The sequence below is a fragment of the Xiphias gladius genome, chromosome 4 (assembly GCF_016859285.1).
Source record: "Xiphias gladius isolate SHS-SW01 ecotype Sanya breed wild chromosome 4, ASM1685928v1, whole genome shotgun sequence".
Taxonomy (NCBI): domain Eukaryota; kingdom Metazoa; phylum Chordata; class Actinopteri; order Istiophoriformes; family Xiphiidae; genus Xiphias; species Xiphias gladius.
In genome coordinates, this window is record NC_053403.1 from 7,965,782 (window position 1) to 7,985,106 (window position 19,325).

The 19,325-nt window shown below is 38.3% G+C and overlaps 1 protein-coding gene across 1 annotated transcript; it reads right to left on the reverse strand.

Annotated features, from left to right (window-relative positions):
• Positions 1–466: 466 nt before the first annotated feature.
• On the reverse strand, positions 467–18,411 carry LOC120788955 (phospholipase B1, membrane-associated-like). The gene is made up of 40 exons (XM_040125282.1): positions 18,347–18,411; positions 18,191–18,225; positions 16,766–16,850; positions 16,610–16,661; positions 16,016–16,096; positions 15,469–15,534; positions 15,307–15,368; positions 14,574–14,649; positions 14,293–14,400; positions 12,857–12,931; positions 12,681–12,752; positions 12,426–12,500; positions 12,264–12,324; positions 11,589–11,647; positions 10,808–10,881; positions 10,614–10,657; positions 10,348–10,456; positions 9,770–9,821; positions 9,293–9,373; positions 9,121–9,186; positions 8,908–9,008; positions 8,665–8,746; positions 8,469–8,573; positions 7,680–7,775; positions 6,810–6,881; positions 6,513–6,590; positions 6,017–6,077; positions 5,579–5,637; positions 5,071–5,138; positions 4,936–4,979; positions 4,160–4,259; positions 4,002–4,053; positions 3,819–3,899; positions 3,656–3,721; positions 3,455–3,549; positions 2,726–2,807; positions 2,533–2,637; positions 2,349–2,444; positions 2,168–2,242; positions 467–1,243 (listed from the first exon to the last, which is right to left on the reverse strand). The coding sequence occupies exons 1-40, from the start codon at positions 18,400–18,402 to the stop codon at positions 974–976; spliced, it is 3,177 nt and encodes a 1,058-aa protein (XP_039981216.1). The 5' UTR covers positions 18,403–18,411; the 3' UTR covers positions 467–973.
• Positions 18,412–19,325: the final 914 nt, after the last annotated feature.

The following is a 19,325-nucleotide window of genomic DNA, read 5'->3' on the forward strand; positions in this document are numbered from 1 at the left end:
ATCGATCAGGAAGATGTTGAGATATTTCACTTGAGAAGTGAAGACTTCGACCATCTGGTAGCACTAAATTAAAAATCAGGGGATTACCAAAGTCAGTAGGGGATCATGATTTTTTTTACCATATTTAATCCATCCAACAGTTGGTGAGATATTTAAGTCTGGACCAAAGTAGTGGACCGATGGACATGGACCAATCCTAAAGCTGAAGAAAAGAAAAAGCTACATATACTGTAGAGTTTGTTTAGGTTGGAGATTATCAGACATGAGATAGTGCAGGACTCCTCTTTCTTTCACTGGGTAAGACACTATTGTCTCAAAAGTACATCAACAATAATTGAACATTGCAGTAATTTTATTTTATCAATAAATAAAAATGACTAAAGAGAAATGTACAAAACATTTGGGTTCATGGAGGTCAGTCAATTACATATGGAATATTTCAAAATTTCTGTGCAGTACAAAAAATTACAAATATTTTACATACTTGCAGTACCAATAAGCAATATTTTTCAAACTAGCATTTAATTATTTGAGTACCTGTAATGTGAAAAGGTCGCTACTAGTGCCAGTCCAACTGAAAATCTACATCCCAGTCTGCAGCTCTATGTAGGTTTTATAATTTTGCTTCATTGGTCCTAGATATAGTTTTTGTTAGTGCTAAGTTCCTGCGGCTCACACTGACAACTCTCAAACAAAACTGTGAACAGCTGCTCCCACCACGTCATCAGGACCTGCTGACTGTTCACTGGTCTGCTAGCTTGAAACAACAGACGGTAAACAAGCAGCTCGTGAAGAAAGTCAAACATCTAGCAAAACAAAGAGACCCAGATAATTTTGCCAAGAACTGGTGGACCAAACCATGGCTGCAGTGCAACTGTAATGCAATAGCCTATCGATGTTGCTGTTTCCGCTAGGTGTTATTTCTGAAGTCAACTTTCTGCCCTCTAGAGTTCAAAAATTGCTTGATGCAATTTTAAGGCTTATATATACTGTGGCATATACGGTTGTTGTTCCGATGTTGACAGCAGGTGAGAAGTAGCCAGGCGACAACAATGCCAGCCAGTAAACTGACGTTTCCAACAACCACTGGCACCCATACAGGAATGGAGGGGGGGCATTTAGGCACAGCGATGGTTGGTGTAAGACTGGAGCTGGTGGTGGGGTGTGTGCTCGGAGCAGTGGTGGTGACGGTTACTGGTGGGGTTGGGAGGCTGTTAATCTTAGTGAAGATGAACGGACTGGCCTATGGGAAAGGTAAAAAAGTTAAAATTAAAAAAAAAAATTTAACTTAAAAAAAAAACATGAAATATAAATGATGAGTTAAATTATGTGGAGGCCCAAGGTGTTTAATATTAAACAAATAAGACATTTTGAAATAAATAGTCATGAATAAAACCAGAAAAAATATATAATTATGCATTTCTAAAAACAAGCAATATTTATGAAATGTTACGTCCTCCTGTTTATTTAAGGTTTATTTTTATTCCATTTCAGTAGTTTTTATTTCAAAATGTTGCTTTTGCTAAATCTGCTGTTTTATTTCACAGTGCCATTTTACCTAACGACTGCTTCATAATTCATTCACTTTTCTTTGTCAGAACTGTAAAAACTGCTGAAATTAAATAAAAAATTACCTTCTATAAAGTTGGTTATCGTGAATAGAAGCAGGACGATAGAATTAATAATATATTCTTTGAAACAAACTACCCATAACACACTTTTCCACTTATCTAACAAAAAAAACATTTAAGTCAACATAAAACATGAACCTGCAGAAACACAAAAGGAATAAAATAAAACAAACTATAAACAGCGGATAAGACAAAGTGTTATGCATAAAACTGAGGATACACTAAAAATTAAACATATTTCCATAGCAGTCCTATTTTATATTTCCTATTACTTCACTGAGTTTTAAAAAAAATATTATATCACAATCTCATAGTTATATTAAATACTTTGTATGTATTCATTCTTAGGATTCTTTATTTCATAATGTCCATTTATTGAATTCAACACTTTGGGTCTCCATTAAAGTAAGACTGATTGATGTTAAAATTAAACACTAATTAACAAAAAATAAACAGGTATAGTTGAGTGATAGAATAACAACATGAGCTGTGAGTAGTGGGATTTCTCTCCAGACTCCAGAAATCTCCACACATACCTCAGAGGGACAGTGAATCTTGGAGCGATCATATGTGAAATTGTTGTAGGCCTGTTTCCTGCCTACAGGCTCCAACTGTTAAGACAGGAAGAGGAATTCTTTAAAACCAAAGATCACTAAAAACACTTGGAAACACTGGCCACTCTGCGTCAGTTCGGTCCCATTATTGCCCATTACTCACCATGTTATTCCAGAGGGCAATGGCCATCTCAGAGTGAGATCGCTCGCTGATGTGGAAACAGTCGACAGAGAAGAAACTCGGGTCAGCCTCGCCCTTCTGGTGAAAAGATCAGATTTTCGGCATGGGTACATTTCATTATTTGTATGTGTATTCTTGTTTTAGTAGATTTGTCTCTGTCACTTACTCCAATATAAGGGATAAAGTAATTCTGTAGAAATGGTTGAAGGACAACAGCAAAATCTTCTTTTCCGTCATAGCGATCTCCAGAAACAAGATGCTGGATTTCAGCCTTGGCAAAAAATAGAAAAATGAAGAAATTAGATAAATGAATGAGGAGACCCCATTATAAAAAACTGAATATTTAGAAAAGCTTTTACCTGGTACTCATGATTGATTCGTTTTATCTCTTCAAGCTCTGGGGAGTTTTCATCCGGGTTGATAACACAGGGACAGCTGCTCCTGCAAAAAAAAACACATTCCCACTAATTGTTAGATTCAAATAAATTTCCATTAAAGACTCAAGTGAAAATTACTGGTTCCAGATGAGGACAAGGACTGTAAAGAATAGTTTGCAACTGAACTGGCAGTTGGCCTTCCAGTAATGTTGGAAAATTGTCCATTGCTAGAGATGATCATCTGTCCCATCAAGGACTCAAGCAGCAACATTTGTTAGCTTACCAGGTGTATGCACGTTGTAAATGATACAGTCTTAAAAGTATGAAAGCGTCAAGACAAACTGCAAACTCAACCCTATACAATTTAGTTTTTGGCACTTTACCAATCCATTTCTTCACGTGATCATAGCATCTCTCTATGAATCCAGGTGAAATTTAGTGAAAATTAGGGCAGTGCAGTCCCCTCCCTATTTTTCAAAGTTTATTTTCTTTAAGAGCCTTTCTAAAGAGTTTATGAGTTTGTCTCAGCTTGAATTCAATACTATTTTTAGGTATTAATTGTTGAAACACATTATAACTTGTAGAAATGTACAGATACAGTATGTCACCAATGAAAGGATCTTGTAGACTTTGTATATACTGATATTGTAAATGAGTTATAATAAGGTAATGGACCATAAAAACAGACTAGATTAATACAAAACAACAAACCTTTGCAGAAAAGAACAACCCAGTGTGTTCTTCTTAACTGCTTTCAGTGGATATATCTGCAAAATCTCCACAACATTGACCAACAGCCTCGGGACCTAAAAATACAGGGAGATAAAACGGGGGAAAAGGCAGAAAAATATGATCCACTTATTCTGACAAAGACAGATTAGATTAACTTTTAATATTTTCATTATAACTCACCTCTTTGTAAAGCATGTCCAAACTGACCATAAGATTGTGACTGTAATTCTTAGGTGACAGATTATTCTGCAGAGATATGTCAAGAATGCGTTTTATTGCAATTCAATAACATATAGAAATATATGTATTTGTGTAAAGTACATGAATTTTAAGGAATACTTACTTGGTCTATGCAGTATTGGCAAAGATCATTTTCCCCTACAAATATTGTCACAAGTTTCCAGTCCTTTTCAAAATTCACGTCCTGTGTAGCATTTATACAGAACATCAGCATTAAGATAGAAAAACGACTTGATTCAGACATTACGAGAACAACATAAATCACATAGATTTAGGGATTTCTCACCTTATTTCCTCTCATGGCCTTGATGAGAGCTCGCACTTGTCCTGGAATCTCTCTGTGTGAGAACAAATCCAGGCAGGAGGTGTTAGAGGAATATCAAAAAGTGATTCAAAAGTTTTATTCCGGTGGGGGAACAAAACAAAAAACAAAAGGGCACTTACGAGGTCTTAGCTTGTGGAACAGCCATGTTGAAGCCCTTCTGTCTTGACCCCTGACCTCTAGAGAAGCCCTTCAGAGAGGGGTTAAACTTCTTCAAGATGTCTGAGGAGATACAAAGGAGAAAGAACCAACTTAGAGGCACTGCACTGCAGGTTTTCCGTCACTCTAGCAGCCCTTCATCTGGTCCATTGGCCACTAGTGGAAGCCTGTGGCTCTAGTAGCTCCCAAATACGGCTCACAGATCTCTAAGAAACAGACAGTGGGCCTCATGCAAGAACATTTTCGTATTCTTATCCTAAACCCCTGCTCATAAGTGATCCAAATCACCCGTACAAACTTGTCACAATGCTACCTGAACATGAGCAGGAGTGCTTTCATGATGTGAAAGCACTCCTAAGGGGAAGGCAGACTGTCGGCACAGGACAAAGTACAGCAGATCTGGACACTTGTGAATTTGCTTCATACTTAAGAGAAGATATGAGAAGATACAAGAATAGCGGCGACTGCCACAATTTTTCTTAAATCACTTTGCCACTTAAGAATGAATTAGTTCATAGGAGTGGTGCTTGCATGAGGCCCACTGTTTAGAAAATGCATGCCCACATTAAGGCTGAAAATATCTGACAGATTTCCAGCATCTAATACTAAAACTGAAATGAATGCACCGCTGCTGACTACCGATGCACATTTCAAGCAATATGTTGGAGAAATTGTTATTTCTGTCGGATACAATGACTCAGATAAATTAGTTCTTGCCAAATAAGCGGCGTAAACTCACTTGGTAGTGTTGTGACAGTCTCCAGAGTCTTATCCCCTCCGATGCTAAAAGAAAAACCCAACAAACATCGATGAGATTTTTTTTTTAAATGTAACAGTTAATGTAACCCTTATTTACACCACAGACGTGTTTTACCTCCACGATACTCCTTTATATTCTCTACTGAGGTCAAAGAGATTCTTTGCTTTAGCGCCGGTGCCTGCCTGTAAGCAGAGAACAAACAAGCCACAGTGCAGCATGAAGACACAGAAAAGCAGCCTGAAAACTCAGTGAAGACAGTGAGACACAGACAGAGATAAGTCTTAAATCAAAGACCAAACACCAGGACATAAAAGAGATGATCATCACTGGTGCGAGCTATCTGGCCGATAATAAACTGATTAGAGTGTTCATAGTTCAATGACATCAAATAACTGATATCAACAGGTTCACAGTTGGTGCTAAACACTTAATGTTTCTAGTCAATGCAAACACATATACAATATTATATAAAAATCACATAATAATTATCTGCTAAGTATTTATTTATTTAAAGATGTTTGATTTTATAATATGTGTCCAGCTGTTTTGTACATTATGTCTGCTTCTTTGTGCTGTCTTAATTAAAAGAATAAACTGGATATCAGTTTGTTATGACCCATACCGTTGAAGAGTCTCCCAGGGCTGCCACCACCATAATGTCTGCGGGTCTCAGCTTGTGAACTGCAGATAAAAGACACAAAAAAGATTCAGTCTATTGACATCGAGTTAAACCATAAACATCACACCTGTACTATGTCATATTTAGCACTTAACCTGTTCCTAAAATTCAAAGCCACCATGTGTATTATTTTTATGTGATTCATTTAACATCGGTTGAATCATCTTGGTGGCATACATTTTTGTTTGTAGGAAAAGGAGACAATGCAGGTGACACAGGGTGCAGTTTATTTCAGCCCTTTCATTCACACTGTCACTGATGGCGTGCATAGTTGTATGCCAAACCGTCTCAATTTCAGCTTGTAAAGATAAATAGATAAAAGAGGACACTACATCTCATATCAACTGTCTGCTGATAACCAAGTGATGACTGTCGTCTCACCTGAAGTTGGCACAGTGTCAGATGGAACAAGGTCCACACAGGATAAGTCACTTCCCCAGTTCTGGAGAAAAAAAAAGAAACAAAGATAGAAAATGGTAATGTATAGATGAATCTTCCTGAAAAATATTGCTTAATTAGTTTTTCAGTGAGTCTCCTGCAATAATCCCTTAAACAGGTATCAATATTGCAAAGTTTCTTAAAATATGAGTTGGATTGAAAATTGAGTTTTGGGCTTATTTCAATATCAATTTGACAAACACAGTGTGTTTGTCTGTTGTATATATGTAGGTAAAGTGGTAATCCACATCCACAGTTTCCCTCATTGGTGCTCACTGCTGTGGAGTTTTGGTACTTCAGCCAATCGGCTCATTATTTCATTGGTATGTGAGTTTCTGTTAAATTTTAGCTTCATTCAGGTCTTTAGTTGTTAAACATTACATATTTTATTTGTAATAGATCGCTTCCTCAGCTTCTCAGATAGACGTTAGATGCTTACTGTAACAGGTTCAGGGGTCAGGGAGGGACCAGCATATTTGTAATTGCTGTTGTTATAGGTGCGAATGTATGGCGAAGTCTGTAGGAAAACACAAGAGCGTACGTTATTTCACAGCAGTCAGCAAATATGCAGCTCCAAAATATTGAAAGATGGTCTACATTCAAGTAAAACAATCAATTTTCAGTGTTTTTTTCCTAACAGGCAGGACGTTGGGAAAAGAAAGAGACATAATACTATTTAAAACCACATTTATCAACATTCATCACACTGATTCTCCATTTAATCACAATTTATTACCTTGGTTGGACATTTCAGGCTAATGTCTGCAGCAAAATCCTGTTTGGAGGTCTTATTGCCCAGAGGTTCCAGCTAGGAAAACGAGTCAGTTGAGTATCATTCAGTACTTTCAATATGCAATACACTGGTACTTTAAACGTGATGATCATATTGTAACAAAAGCGCTCCATCATGTTTATAGTCTTTGTATTTTGAGGTAGTCGTCGAGTTACTAGTCAGCCACCAGCAAAGTTACACAGAAGTTTAACTGACATTGTCACATCCGCCATTTTGTCAGATCTGTTTCTATGATTTGTTAATTAAGTTTTCCTGTGCTCAGTTTACTGCTAACCAAGCTAGCGTTTTATACGAGCTGTCTGAAGCTAATGTGTTGCTGATACAACATTCTAGCTAAGTGTTAATTTACTATTGAGCTAGCTGTTCTGTATTTTATTCTAAACCTTCTGCATTCAAAACTTGTTTAAGCGAAAATATTTATGTATTATCAGAAACGTGTACTAAAGTAAGATTCTCACTCACTATACAGCCAAAGTGGGCTCTGTGAATGTAACATTTTTATATGTTATATTGGATTATTAGTATTGTCGCATTAATATGCAATCACCATTTTAATATTGTAGCCAATCGCTGTAGAAATAATTTTACTCATTTTATATAAATGTTTTTCACAGTCTTGATTTGAAATGTGTTGAGCCTGCTGCATTGCTGTGCTCCTATATGTATGAGAGCAGAGGAGTAACACAGGAAATTAACAGTAATGTCCCCAGGAGGATAGTAATTTACTGACATAATATTAAGTTAAATGCATCCACAAATAACAACATATCTGCAGATACTTTCAAAGTTTCTTATTGACTGTCAGATACTTACCATGTTGTTCCAGAGCGAGCGAGCCATCTGCGTCTGGGCCCTTTGGCTGAGATGGAAGCAGTCCGCGCTGAAGAAGGAGCGATCGGGACGGCCATCCTGTGGAAAAGGTCCAATTCATGTATGAACCCTGAGGACTACTGAGTAGTTCTTGCAGACAGTTAAAAGAGAAGAGCAAAAACCACTTTTTTTGTCTAAATATAAAGCTACAGCCAGCGTCTGGTTAGTTTAGCTAGCTTAGAGACGGGGAAACACTGCTGCCACATAACTTCCAGTAAAACTGCAAATTGTCATTTTTACACTTAAGTTTTTGTACAGGTTAAACAAACGAGATATAACATGTTAATGAGTGAACTTTATAAATGCTGGCAGGCAGATTTTGTCACCTTTGGACAGAGCCAGGCTAGCTGTTTCAAGTTAGCTTGGATTTCAAATTTCACTTCTTTTGTTGCTGGTCTTGACAGTGCCTAAATTTTCCAGCACTGTTTAGAGAATAGACAGAGTGTAACCTCTTTTTTTTTTTTTTTAGCTGGATTGACCCGACAGCACAGGTTTTTGTACTGTTAATTCAGTGATTTTAGATTGGAATAATGAAAAAATCAGAATACTATTAATTACCTATGCCTAACCATTTTACATGCTGTATGCCAACACACTGGATAGTACCATACACTGTAGCAGAGACCCTGTGATGATTGTGGTGATAATCCTGTGGTTAGATGCCACTGGTTCCCGTAGACCCAGTACAGTCCACAAGTAAAGACTTTATAGAGAGTTCTCATTGTTACTGACCGGCAGTTTGGGGACAATGACTTCTCTGAAAAAAGGCTGGATGACCACAGTGAAGTCTGAGCGAGTGTCATAGCGGCTCGACTCCACAAGCTCATGGAGTACACGCTTAAAGAAAGAAAGAGAAGGTGTCAGTGCCTGAGGGCGAACCGGCCTTTTACTTTAACAACCATAGTAAGGTTTCCTTGGTCTTTCCTACCTGATAGCTTCTGTTGAGGTCAACTAACATTTGAAGAGCTTTAGAGCTGGGCTTTGGCAAGATAACACAAGGACACAGAATCCTGACAAAGGAGAGATAACATGGTATTATATCACTGTTTATGATTATTTATTAGATGATAGCTGGGGGAACGATGGGAGCACATGAGGTGGATTCCAACCCATGACCCCCCATGCCTTTGTAGAAATCAATCTCAGAGAGCATTTTAAACGGGATACTCACTTCACCAGCCAAGTTGGGCATTTAACTGAAGTGTCAATGTGCATTTCTCTCAGGGGGATAATATGGAGGGGCTCGACTAAGTTCACCAGAGCTCGAGGCACCTGACAAGGACGAGCTCAGTTAATGCAACAAACCATCAACCAGACCGACCTACTGTAGGTCTGCAAATGTAGCAGCATGTCTAGAGCATGAAGTCGGTTTTATTTATTTTACCTCTTTTTGTAGATAATCCAGGCTTTCCTGAACATTACGAGCATAATTCTCTACAGAATAGAACAGCTGTAAAGAAAATGAAAAGTTTTCATGTTGTGTCTTTCAAACGTTGTCGAATGCTCTAAAAATATCTAAAATATGTCATGAGCTGCTACTCGACATTAGTACTCACAGAGTTGTAGCAGTGGTCACACATGTCATTTCCACCGATGAAGACGGTGATCACCTTCCAGTCTGATTCAAAATTGATTCTCTGCACAGGAAAGAAGAAAGTCAGGAAGTGTGAGTAGTGTGTAGTTGTTTTAAAAGGCAGATTTTTTTTGTCTTAGTCTGTGTAATGTTTGAGGAAACATGGATACACGATGCATTTAGACTCTATGTTTTTTCTTCCTGGCAGCACTACTCAAGCTATACATATGTAGATCTTCCTTGTTCGAAATATAATTCAGATAGACATTTAGTACATTGGTGTATACTAAATGTCTATCTGAATTATATTTCAGAAATATAAATTTTCCAAATTTTGAAAAAGCAGAAGTTTTATGGCCAGTGTCGCTGTCCAAATCATATGTAACATACAGTATGCATGTAGCAAAGGATTTTAACTTTAAAAAAAAAATAAGTTAAGAATAAATGTCTATAAACTTACAGAGTCATTCTTCATCCTTGCCACCAGGGCTCGCACCTGCGATGGTAAGTCCCTTAAAACAATAACATCAATATAACAATGAAATGGCAAATATTTTACTAAGGCAGGTAAAAGCACATTTGTTTAAAGATATAACATATATCCATATTCTGCTTTATTTCCACTATAGTAACTGATTAACAAAAAGCAGTTTCATCCCACATTTTAGTTTTTGAGTACTTGATTTTAAAACAAAATAATTGATAAATTTGATTCAAGGTCTGGAAAAAGCTAGTAAATAGACCTTAATGCAATATTTATATAGCCAAACAACAATTTCCAAGTTGAAGAATGAATTTTCATTTTTTTCTTTTATTAAGACATCAATACCCCCTCTTTTTTTAAATCTATATATTTATATGTTTAAGTATATGTATTTCTATGGCAAGTTTTTTTTATATGGTTTTTGTTTCCGTTTTAATGTAAAGGCAAAAATAGTGTAGGATTTCTAACAACTTGGATGCATGCATCTAAATTTCTGAGCTTAAATCTGCTTAATTCCTACAACATAACGCAGACATGCCTCCAACGGGACTCACTTGCTCTTGGCTCCTGCCACAGCCTGGTTGAGGAAAGCCTGCGGGGTGTTTTGTTTGCCCATACCAACGGAGTACCCCTTCAGGTTGGGATTAAAATGCTTCAAGATGTCTGTTAAGACAAAAGAAGTACGGTTAAGTTGTAATAAGACCAGATGCGTTCTAAGGTGTCAACATTCACCTCACAGGGACAAAGTCAGACTCAAACAAACTGTTTTCATTTGATCAGAACAACATATGTAGTAAGTTATCAAGAATGAGGCACTCACTGGGCAGGCTGGTGACCACGGTGAGGTTCTCATCTCCACCAACACTGGGGAAAATTCAATATTTTAAAGTTACTTTCCAACTAAAGGATTTGACGGCTGTAGTGCCACATTAATACCAACACAGCGAGACGTTCAGCCTTGGCAGTATTCAGCAATGTTGTGTGACGGTCGTGGTGAAAAGGTTTTTAACCCACCTCCAGGATAAACCTCTGTACTGACGCAGGACGTCCAGGACCTGGTTTGGGCTGGACGCAATACCGTTCCCTGCCTGACAGATAGAAAAAGGACAGTGTTTCAGTGACATGATAACATCATACATTATCCGACTCTTCTCTATTTATAGATATTAAAAATGTGATTCTATTATACTGTTACACCAATGTACTGTATAATTATCTAATATAAGTTCATGGTCTAAATGTCCACCAAGGACTTTAGATCTTTGGATTGTTCATAGTAGAGTAGACATTAGTTATGCAGTTAAGGCTGACAATTTTGATTATTGACTAATGTCAATATCAATCAATCAATCAAATAAAGTTCAGTCTTAATAAATCTAACAAATTATAGTGACTACAAATTCAACTTTCATCTGGTTGGGTTCATCAATAAATATTCATAAACATTCAATCTTTAAGTATAATCATATATGTATCTAACTCTAAATTAATACATAACTGACATTATTTATTCTACTTTAATGTCCAAGGACAATCCTTCACCTGTAAAAAGTAAAACATTATCCACTAATTTGAGCTACAGATATAGAGTGTGTTACTGGGGACTATCATTGTACACTGCATATCAGTATATGTTAGAATTAAAGATTAGGATTTTTCTTTTGGGATCTACTCTCTGTTTTCAATTGGCTTTTTTTTCCCCTGATTATACTGCTTTTATTTTTGTTCTAACCTTTGTCTTTGTTTTTTCTATCTATTTATCTACAAAAAAAAGAAGAATGACAAAATGACTCACTGTCAGAGAGTCTCCCACAGCAGCCACAACCTTGATATCTCCAGGCCTGAGTTCATGGACTGGGGAAATACAGAGGACATTTCAGAGTAGTTGGAATAATATCGGCTCCAGACTTCATTGATTAGAAACCACATGACATTCAGAGAAAAATATACAATAATACAAGTAAATACAATAACATAGTGATACAACTTGCTGCAAATACTGTACAGTGGTGTAGTAAGTAGTGTAAAGCAGTATCTTGAATATCATAAAATGTGACAGTAAACAAAACATTTAAACAGAGGTAGGCACAAGAGATCAGGCAGATCAATACCAAAAATTAAGGAGATAAATATACAGACGGGTGACAAAGGAAAACCAATATAAGGTGTCATTGATTATGATCTGGATTTGGCACTTATCAAATCAATTGTTTTGGATTTTGAGCTGAGGCCATAGTTTCGTGTTTTCAAGTGTTCATGTGGGAAGATGTGTCATGTATACTGATATCTGAAGTAAATAAGAAAGACATTATCTTATCAATCAGCCTCAACATGCTGGTGCTGCAACATAAAAAGCCTGCGCATGAAAAATCACACATGAATAAAGCATTATTTTATCTTTATATACTTTTTTTTTTTTGCCAATTGAAGGTCACCCTGGAGCCTGATAAGTAAGTGCACACCATCTTACCTGAGGTGGGCGCGGAGGCCGAGGGGCTGAAGTCCCCGCAGGGCATCTCTGTTCCTGTTAACTGACCGGACACACACAGAGCACACCCACAGTCAGAACTAGACAGGAGATAAACAACGGTGCCACAGGCTCCATTTTGCTCGACACCGGGCAGTTACTCACTGGGTGAAAGAGAGGAGAAGCGTTGCTGTGGTGATATGCGGGAGAGTTTCCCTCCGTCCTCAGGAAGGGTCGGTCCTGGGGGAGGGACACGGATAGCCGGGGAGAGGGGAAGGAGAAGGAGGAAGACTGCTCATTCACCACAGAATATTAGTGTGGCACACAGAGTTATTATTTTCAACTACAGTATGTTTAATAGCACACATTGACGAGCTGATTTATCTGCGTATGTGATGGTTTTTTAGCACCGTTTCTCACCTCAGCTGGACACGGCAATGTGATGGTATTTCCATTGTCCTCTGTGTTGTCTTGGCCGACTATGGGCTGCAGCTGAAAGACACAAAACTCACTGTCTTCATGTTTGCCGCGGAGAGAACAGGGACGCTGTATGCTGTATATACAGTATAGGAAGAAGCAATTGCTTTAGGCCTCACCAGGTTTGTCCACATCTGCACCATCAGATTATCAGTTTGCTTTGTGGCTTCTGACTCGGACAGAGGCTTCCCACTCTGTGAAAATAAAGGAACATTTGCATCAGTTGCTGCAGTAAGATAACCAGGACTCTGTGTCTGTTACTGTCACCAGCAGTCTTGGAATGGCATCATCCCAGAAGATGAGGCCTTTTGCTTTTCATTATCATTTGACATGTTTTTTGTTTTTTCTTTGGCCATTTTTTTTTCTTTTTCTTTGCATCATTTCATAATCACAGAAGTTGTTATTACTAAAACACGTTGAAAATAGACACTCTGGGACTGTGCAGTGTCTTCAGATTATCTTTTTTTACACACATACTGAACACCATTGTGAATATGTAGGACATGGCTGTTGTTAGGACACTAGGTACAGGGGTTGTTGCCTCTTTTGTGTTTTGTTTGCACAGGTAAGGTTAGCGCAGTCAGACAGCACAGGTTTTGTTTTAATTTTCATTTTGATTAGCCAGCTGGCTGAGTTAATAGAGAGTTGCGTTTGTTTTAGCGTATTTATTTCTTTGATTTGGCTCAGTCTGCAGCCCTTCTCCTTTGTTGTGCGCCTCGGTTTTCTAATTGTGTTGTTTTGGATCTATTTACAGACATTTTTATATCCAATCATCTGCGTCTAAAAAATAAATGGCGGTTTCGAACATAAATAAGTGAATAAAAAGAAGAAGCACATACAAACGTGGGAAAGCCAGTCAACATTGAAATTGAATGAAAACAAAACCTTTTCTACTCTCAGGAGGTTTCTTAGAATTTAAGAACCCAATCTTCCAAACTACCTTTTAATTTACTGAGCATAGACTCCAAAGCTGCTGTTTTTTCTAGTTTACCCAGTCTTTTAAATATGGAGCTTTAGCTTCCCTATAGGACTTTTTCACAGAAGAATTTCGACATATGAAGTTAAGAAAAAAGCTCAGGTGTACATAATAAAATGGATGATGTCTGAGGTCCACTGAGCTGCTTCAGCTTCAGCGACCTGCTGTTCGTGCTGGTTCACTGTCACGAATTACTGGGACACTTGAATAGACCAGAGACATTGTTGATGTTATCAGTAACACCTTTTGCTACTATCCAACCCTTTCTCCTGACATGAATCAGGAGTCACAGGTACTGCCGAAACAAACAATCTGCTCAGTACCTCCAAAACCTTGACTCACAACAGTCCGACTGAGGCATATTCACACGTACAATGTAGAAAAGCAAGTTTGCCGTAATTTTCCACTGTGGCACTGATGGAAAATCACTGATATTTGGGCCACAAAGTCCAATGTGGAAAGCAAACCAGATTGCTCCTTGCTTCGGTACCATTAGGGATTTAGGGATGCAAAATGGTGCAGATGAGAGGAATAGCGAGACTGAGGGTAAAGCGACAGTTTCAGCTGAATGTAACTCACAGCGACAGATGACAGGTCTGTGATGAAAGGTTTGTCCTGCAGAGTGACAGTGAAGTCGTCTCTGTCGCCGTACCAGCGTTTCTTTACCATGAGCTCGTCCAAGGATTCCTGCTCCGTGAAAGGGAGTCGGAGAAGAAAAATGAACCATTAAGAGGTCAAGTATACACAAGTTTGTACTCCACCACCGCAGGTCAAAATTTCACCGCAGCTAAAATAACCAAAGGACTGAATGTAGCCGACTACATACTGTACATGTATTTGAGGATTGAGAATGGACGAACCTGCAGAGAGTGAGTCAGCAAGGCCCTCAGAAGTCTGACTTCCGCTTCACTGTTTGTTTCCATGCATTGGCACATCCTGTCAGTAAAACAGATTCACTCGGTCTCACTATCTCTACTTTTACAGTCAAAGACCAAAAGAAGAAAGGCAGAATAAACTCAAAAAAGAAGATTTGAAGAGTACGTGAACGAGGCCCGCAACAAAATTACAGCCCTTTTTTACAGCCTCAAAATACATGTCAAATCTCTGGTAAAATGTCTTTTGTTAAATGGAACATGTATTATTGGCCATAGAAGATCATTTATACAGAGGCTGGAACAAGAGAACGTGAAAATCAAAACTGTGTGTTAGAAACAGAGTTTACGAGTTGGTCTTAGTACAGAATCAGATGTGTTGTTGTGTTTGTTTGTACATTATATTAGTTAAAGATTATTTTAGTTGGATGTTATGCTACCTTGAGACACTAAAACTGAACAGATGTTTTACATGTGATGAGGCTGTAAATTGGATGTAATGTGTTCACATAATTATCAAATCTTGTTTTGAGTTTGCTCTTCCTTCCCTCTTCTTATAATTCACTGTCCAAGGACAAATTACATTAGGTGGATCGGTTTGTCTCTAAAGTCTTCATGTAAAACAGTCATTATTTTTGTTAAATGTGTCACAAACCATTTAATCAAGTTACTTTTATATTTTAAGCCAGTGATGAAGAAAGATTTTCAAATATGCACTCACTTCTGCTGGAAAGTGTCGTGCTCTCCATCCCACAATGCAACGCTGACGATGGTCCGCTTTAGCTGCAGCACAGTGATGTGAAACAGAATCCAAAATGCGTAAGTAATGCAAACACAGTAATACTGAGAGAATGAAAAATACTGTGTATAATGTGAAATATACCTGAGAGTGCAGCAACTGCAGAGCATCATCCACCTCTTCAACCACTGCCTGGATAACAGACTGAACCTGCACAAAAACAGCAGATTTAAACAGCAGGGACCTTTTTTATTAATCTCTCAAATCTCAATATTTCAGGATTTGCTCGATTTTCTGACTACGGGCACAAATAGCCAATAGAGTCTTGGTGTACTGCTAAATACCATGAAGCTTTGCTTTGCTTCGCTAACACTTCAGAACACCTGTGAGGAACCTGAAAATGTACGATGCATTTTGGTTTGGTTGTCAGATAATATGTAGATATTTTTTTTACAAGTCTTTAGATATTCTGTAGCTCCAATCACAGCAAATGCTAAATGCATAAAATAAGGTGTGAAAGTGTGAAAAAAACTTGTGTTCTGAAACTTCAAAGTTTATAGAAACATAGAAGAACAAGTTATTTGGGCTCTTGTTTTTGAGACTAAGCATTTTGTCCATTTGGGCTTTTAACTATGCAACATCTATATCTATTGACAATAATGTAGCATCATAATAATATTTCACTGCTTACCTGCTGCTGCTTGCAGGCACAGAGCCGATCCACTTGTACAAAGAGAAGCACCAGCTTCCAGTCTCTATCCACATCAATGGCCTGTGGGGGGAGAGAGAGAGAGGGAGGGGGTCTTTTAGTCAGCGCACAGCAGGTCAGCAGAACATGTAAGTCTGTGTAATTTGTCTACAGGTAAACATAATGTTCTGCAAATATTAAGAATAAGTTTTCCATCAATACAATTAAGAATGTGTGACTGTGTCCTTGGGTATAAAAGGGAAAGTTCTTTTAAGGACTTTCCTATTTCCCCCAAAGTTTGTACTAAGTTGCACGGTTCCTGGAAAAAACCTATTGGGAAAATGTTCTGCAGGTACAGATCTATTAAATAAAGTGTTGCTAAGCTGTTAAGAGAGTATTTGATGGTTGTTTTCCCTCACCCCCAAACAGGACACCGTATAAGCCCTGGTATTACTGTGCAATGCTTGCACTAAACGAGCCATTTGAGATAGGATGAAATACAGGAGTAGACGTAAAAGTGTCCGATGACACAAAAGAGGCCGACCAAAAATTCTAAACATCCCTTAAGATGAGAAGTGCAGACACCAAAGCGCCTACCTGAGTGCTCTGGAGATAGAGGGATACTTCCCTTGCCTGCTCCACCATCGTGCTAAGAGCAGAAAGTAACGTGAGAGAAAAAAAAATTGAAATCGCTGGAAGCAGCCGGAGTGTTTGGTAGCATGCTGTATTCCTGTCAGAGAGTTCTGTCTGTACCTTTGTTGATCAGACTGAGGGCCAAACAGGCTTGTTTCATCTGAGAGGGGACTGATCAGTGCAGGATCGAACAGGGTCATCAGGTCTAACAGATGGAAGGGAACACAAGTTTAGCTTCAAAACCCAGAGCTTATTTTCCCATGTGGCTTGTGGGTGTAAACACGCTGACGCTTCCAGCTTCTGAAATGTAAATATTGCTGGTTTCTCTTGTCTTCTATGATAGTTTTAAAAAAAAAATTGTAAAAATGCTTGGGTTTTGGATTGTTTGCTCGACGAGGCAGTTAGAATTTGTTAACTTGGGCTTTAGGAAATGTGTTAGGCATTTTTTACAGTTTTATAAACGTTTATAAGAATAAATGGACTGATCCGGAAAATACCCAGCAGATTAATCGATAATGGAAATAATTGTTAGTTGCGGCCCTAACAAGTTGGATTTGACCGTGAAAATAATGTCTTTATGAGCTTCGCAACACTTCCAAGTAGCGGTCAGTCTCCAAACCTTGCAAACATTAGCAAAGTCCAGATGCTTTTAACAGCCTTACATATGTAACTAGAAAATGCGCTCAGTAGAGCGCAGACCGCTGCCGAGGCCAGTGTGAAAGAACATACACTAGACTTCAGAGGAAAAAAATTCAAATTCATAATTAATGATCCAGGCCTGCCCCAAAATTGAATGGTTACTTCCCTGGCCCATGCCCCATCCCTCCACCAAGTTCGGTGCAAATCAGTTCAGTAGGTTCAGCGTAATTATGCTGACAAATTGACTAACAAACAAACCAAAAACATTTATTTGAGGATGAAATGCAGTAAACATCTGGATTCAAATGAGCCGTAACGGGAAAAACATTGCTGGCTGACACTATTTCAGCAAGACTGCAAATTCTGAACATTTCAATCCGAAGAAATACAAAGGTAAAGCGAGCCTTGATCAACAACCATGACCTGATCTGTGTTAGCCAGTACGTTATCTGGATGAAGCACAGACACTACTTTTTACCTCATGAAGGGCTTTTAAATAGATAGCAGACAACAGGCCCGGTGTGTATGCTAAGTGTATTGGGGTTCATTGTTTCAAATTATCAGTTAGTTTAATTATCAGTGTAGTAAAGATAGCGCACAGTAGTATAATCGAAGCTCATATCAACCTCCTTAGATTAATTGCTCTGTTTATTTAGACTCAAAGCCAATTCTAATCAAAGTCTAATTTTGATCATAGCGCCGGCGCAGACACTGGGGCTTTCCCATCAAGCCCGTTTGAGGGTAGTGGGAAAAAAAGCAGAGTGAAGCGCGAGGCGTGCATGGGCATCCCAAGAGAGCAGTAATTAACTTTCAAAAAGAATTGAGTAAATTACTTAAGAAACATTGTGCTTTAGGCCCTGTAAACCCTGCAAACAACAACAATGGAAAAAAAAGTTTGAAATGTACCTCTGAGTCTTGATACCACTGTGGACAGCTCAGTGCTGCGGGAAAATAAAAAAAAAAAACACACCGTGTGTGACTGTGTCTCTACACTGATGAATTTCAGACCTTGTGAAGCAAATGCCACAGCGTGGTTGAGGCCGGCTCGTGACCCGTGCTCACCTGTGCCTGTGAAGTCCGACGGAGGAAAGCACAGCCACATCTGAGGGCCTGACCATGTTAACTTGAGAGAGAGAGAGAGAACAACAAGAGACGACAGAGTTTAATTTGTAGTAAATCAGAAATAACATATTATTGTAGTAGAGGTATGAGGTAATGTGATAGTTACTGTGTGAATCAATCAGTGGTGGAGCATCAAGTATTTAGACCCTTTACATAAGCAGAAGTAGCAGTGATACTCTATAAAATACTACAAGTAAAAGTCCTGAATTCAAAATTTCGCTTCTGTACAGACGCATTATCAGGTAAATGTACTTCAAGTATCTAAAGTAGAAGTACTCATTATGCAGAATAACCCTTTTATATTAAAGGATCCTTATTACTTAACATGTAAACAGCATTTTAATGTTGAGTTGGAGCTTGTTTTCGCTACTTCATATACAGTTGGATAGTTTCTTTTTTTTCTGAAGCGTGTACGAGTACCTTAAAACTGTGCTTTTTGGGTAAGTTAGTTACTTTCCAACACTGGGATGAATCACTGCTCATAATTAATTCACAAAATCAACTTTGACTCTGCAATTGGAGGTTATCCACATTTTTAGACAGAATAGTCTACAGACACTGAGAAATTCTGCTCTACATTTGAATCATTTGATTTTAATGGATGTGACATTTCTGGCCTTGCATGGATATACTGGAGTACTATATTCTACCAAAAGAGGCACCTTCACAATCAATCAATCAAGCTGTCATCAAAAAAAAACCTTTATCGATGGTCTTGTTCTCTGGTCTGGTCTCTAGCTATGACTTACCAGTTGAAGGAGGTGGCTGAGAAGGAAACATCTGAGCGCAGGGCAGTCCAGTTACTGAAAGCACGAGGACATAGCACAGAGTAAACAAAGAACATCAGCATGAGTGGATCAAAAGTTGAGATCAATGTAGTCAACTGTGCAGAATAGTTTGATTTACACCTTTTTGTTCT

Excerpts from the sequence above, each read along its gene's own strand:
- LOC120788955 (XM_040125282.1), bottom strand. The coding sequence starts at position 18,402 with ATGGTCAGGCCCTCAGATGTGGCTGTGCTTTCCTCCGTCGGACTTCAC. Across the intron at positions 12,325-12,425 it reads CTTCTCCTCTCTTTCACCCA|TTAACAGGAACAGAGATGCC; the intron begins GTGAGTAACTGC and ends GTGTCCGGTCAG. Across the intron at positions 3,900-4,001 it reads AGGCCATGAGAGGAAATAAG|GACGTGAATTTTGAAAAGGA; the intron begins GTGAGAAATCCC and ends AATGCTACACAG.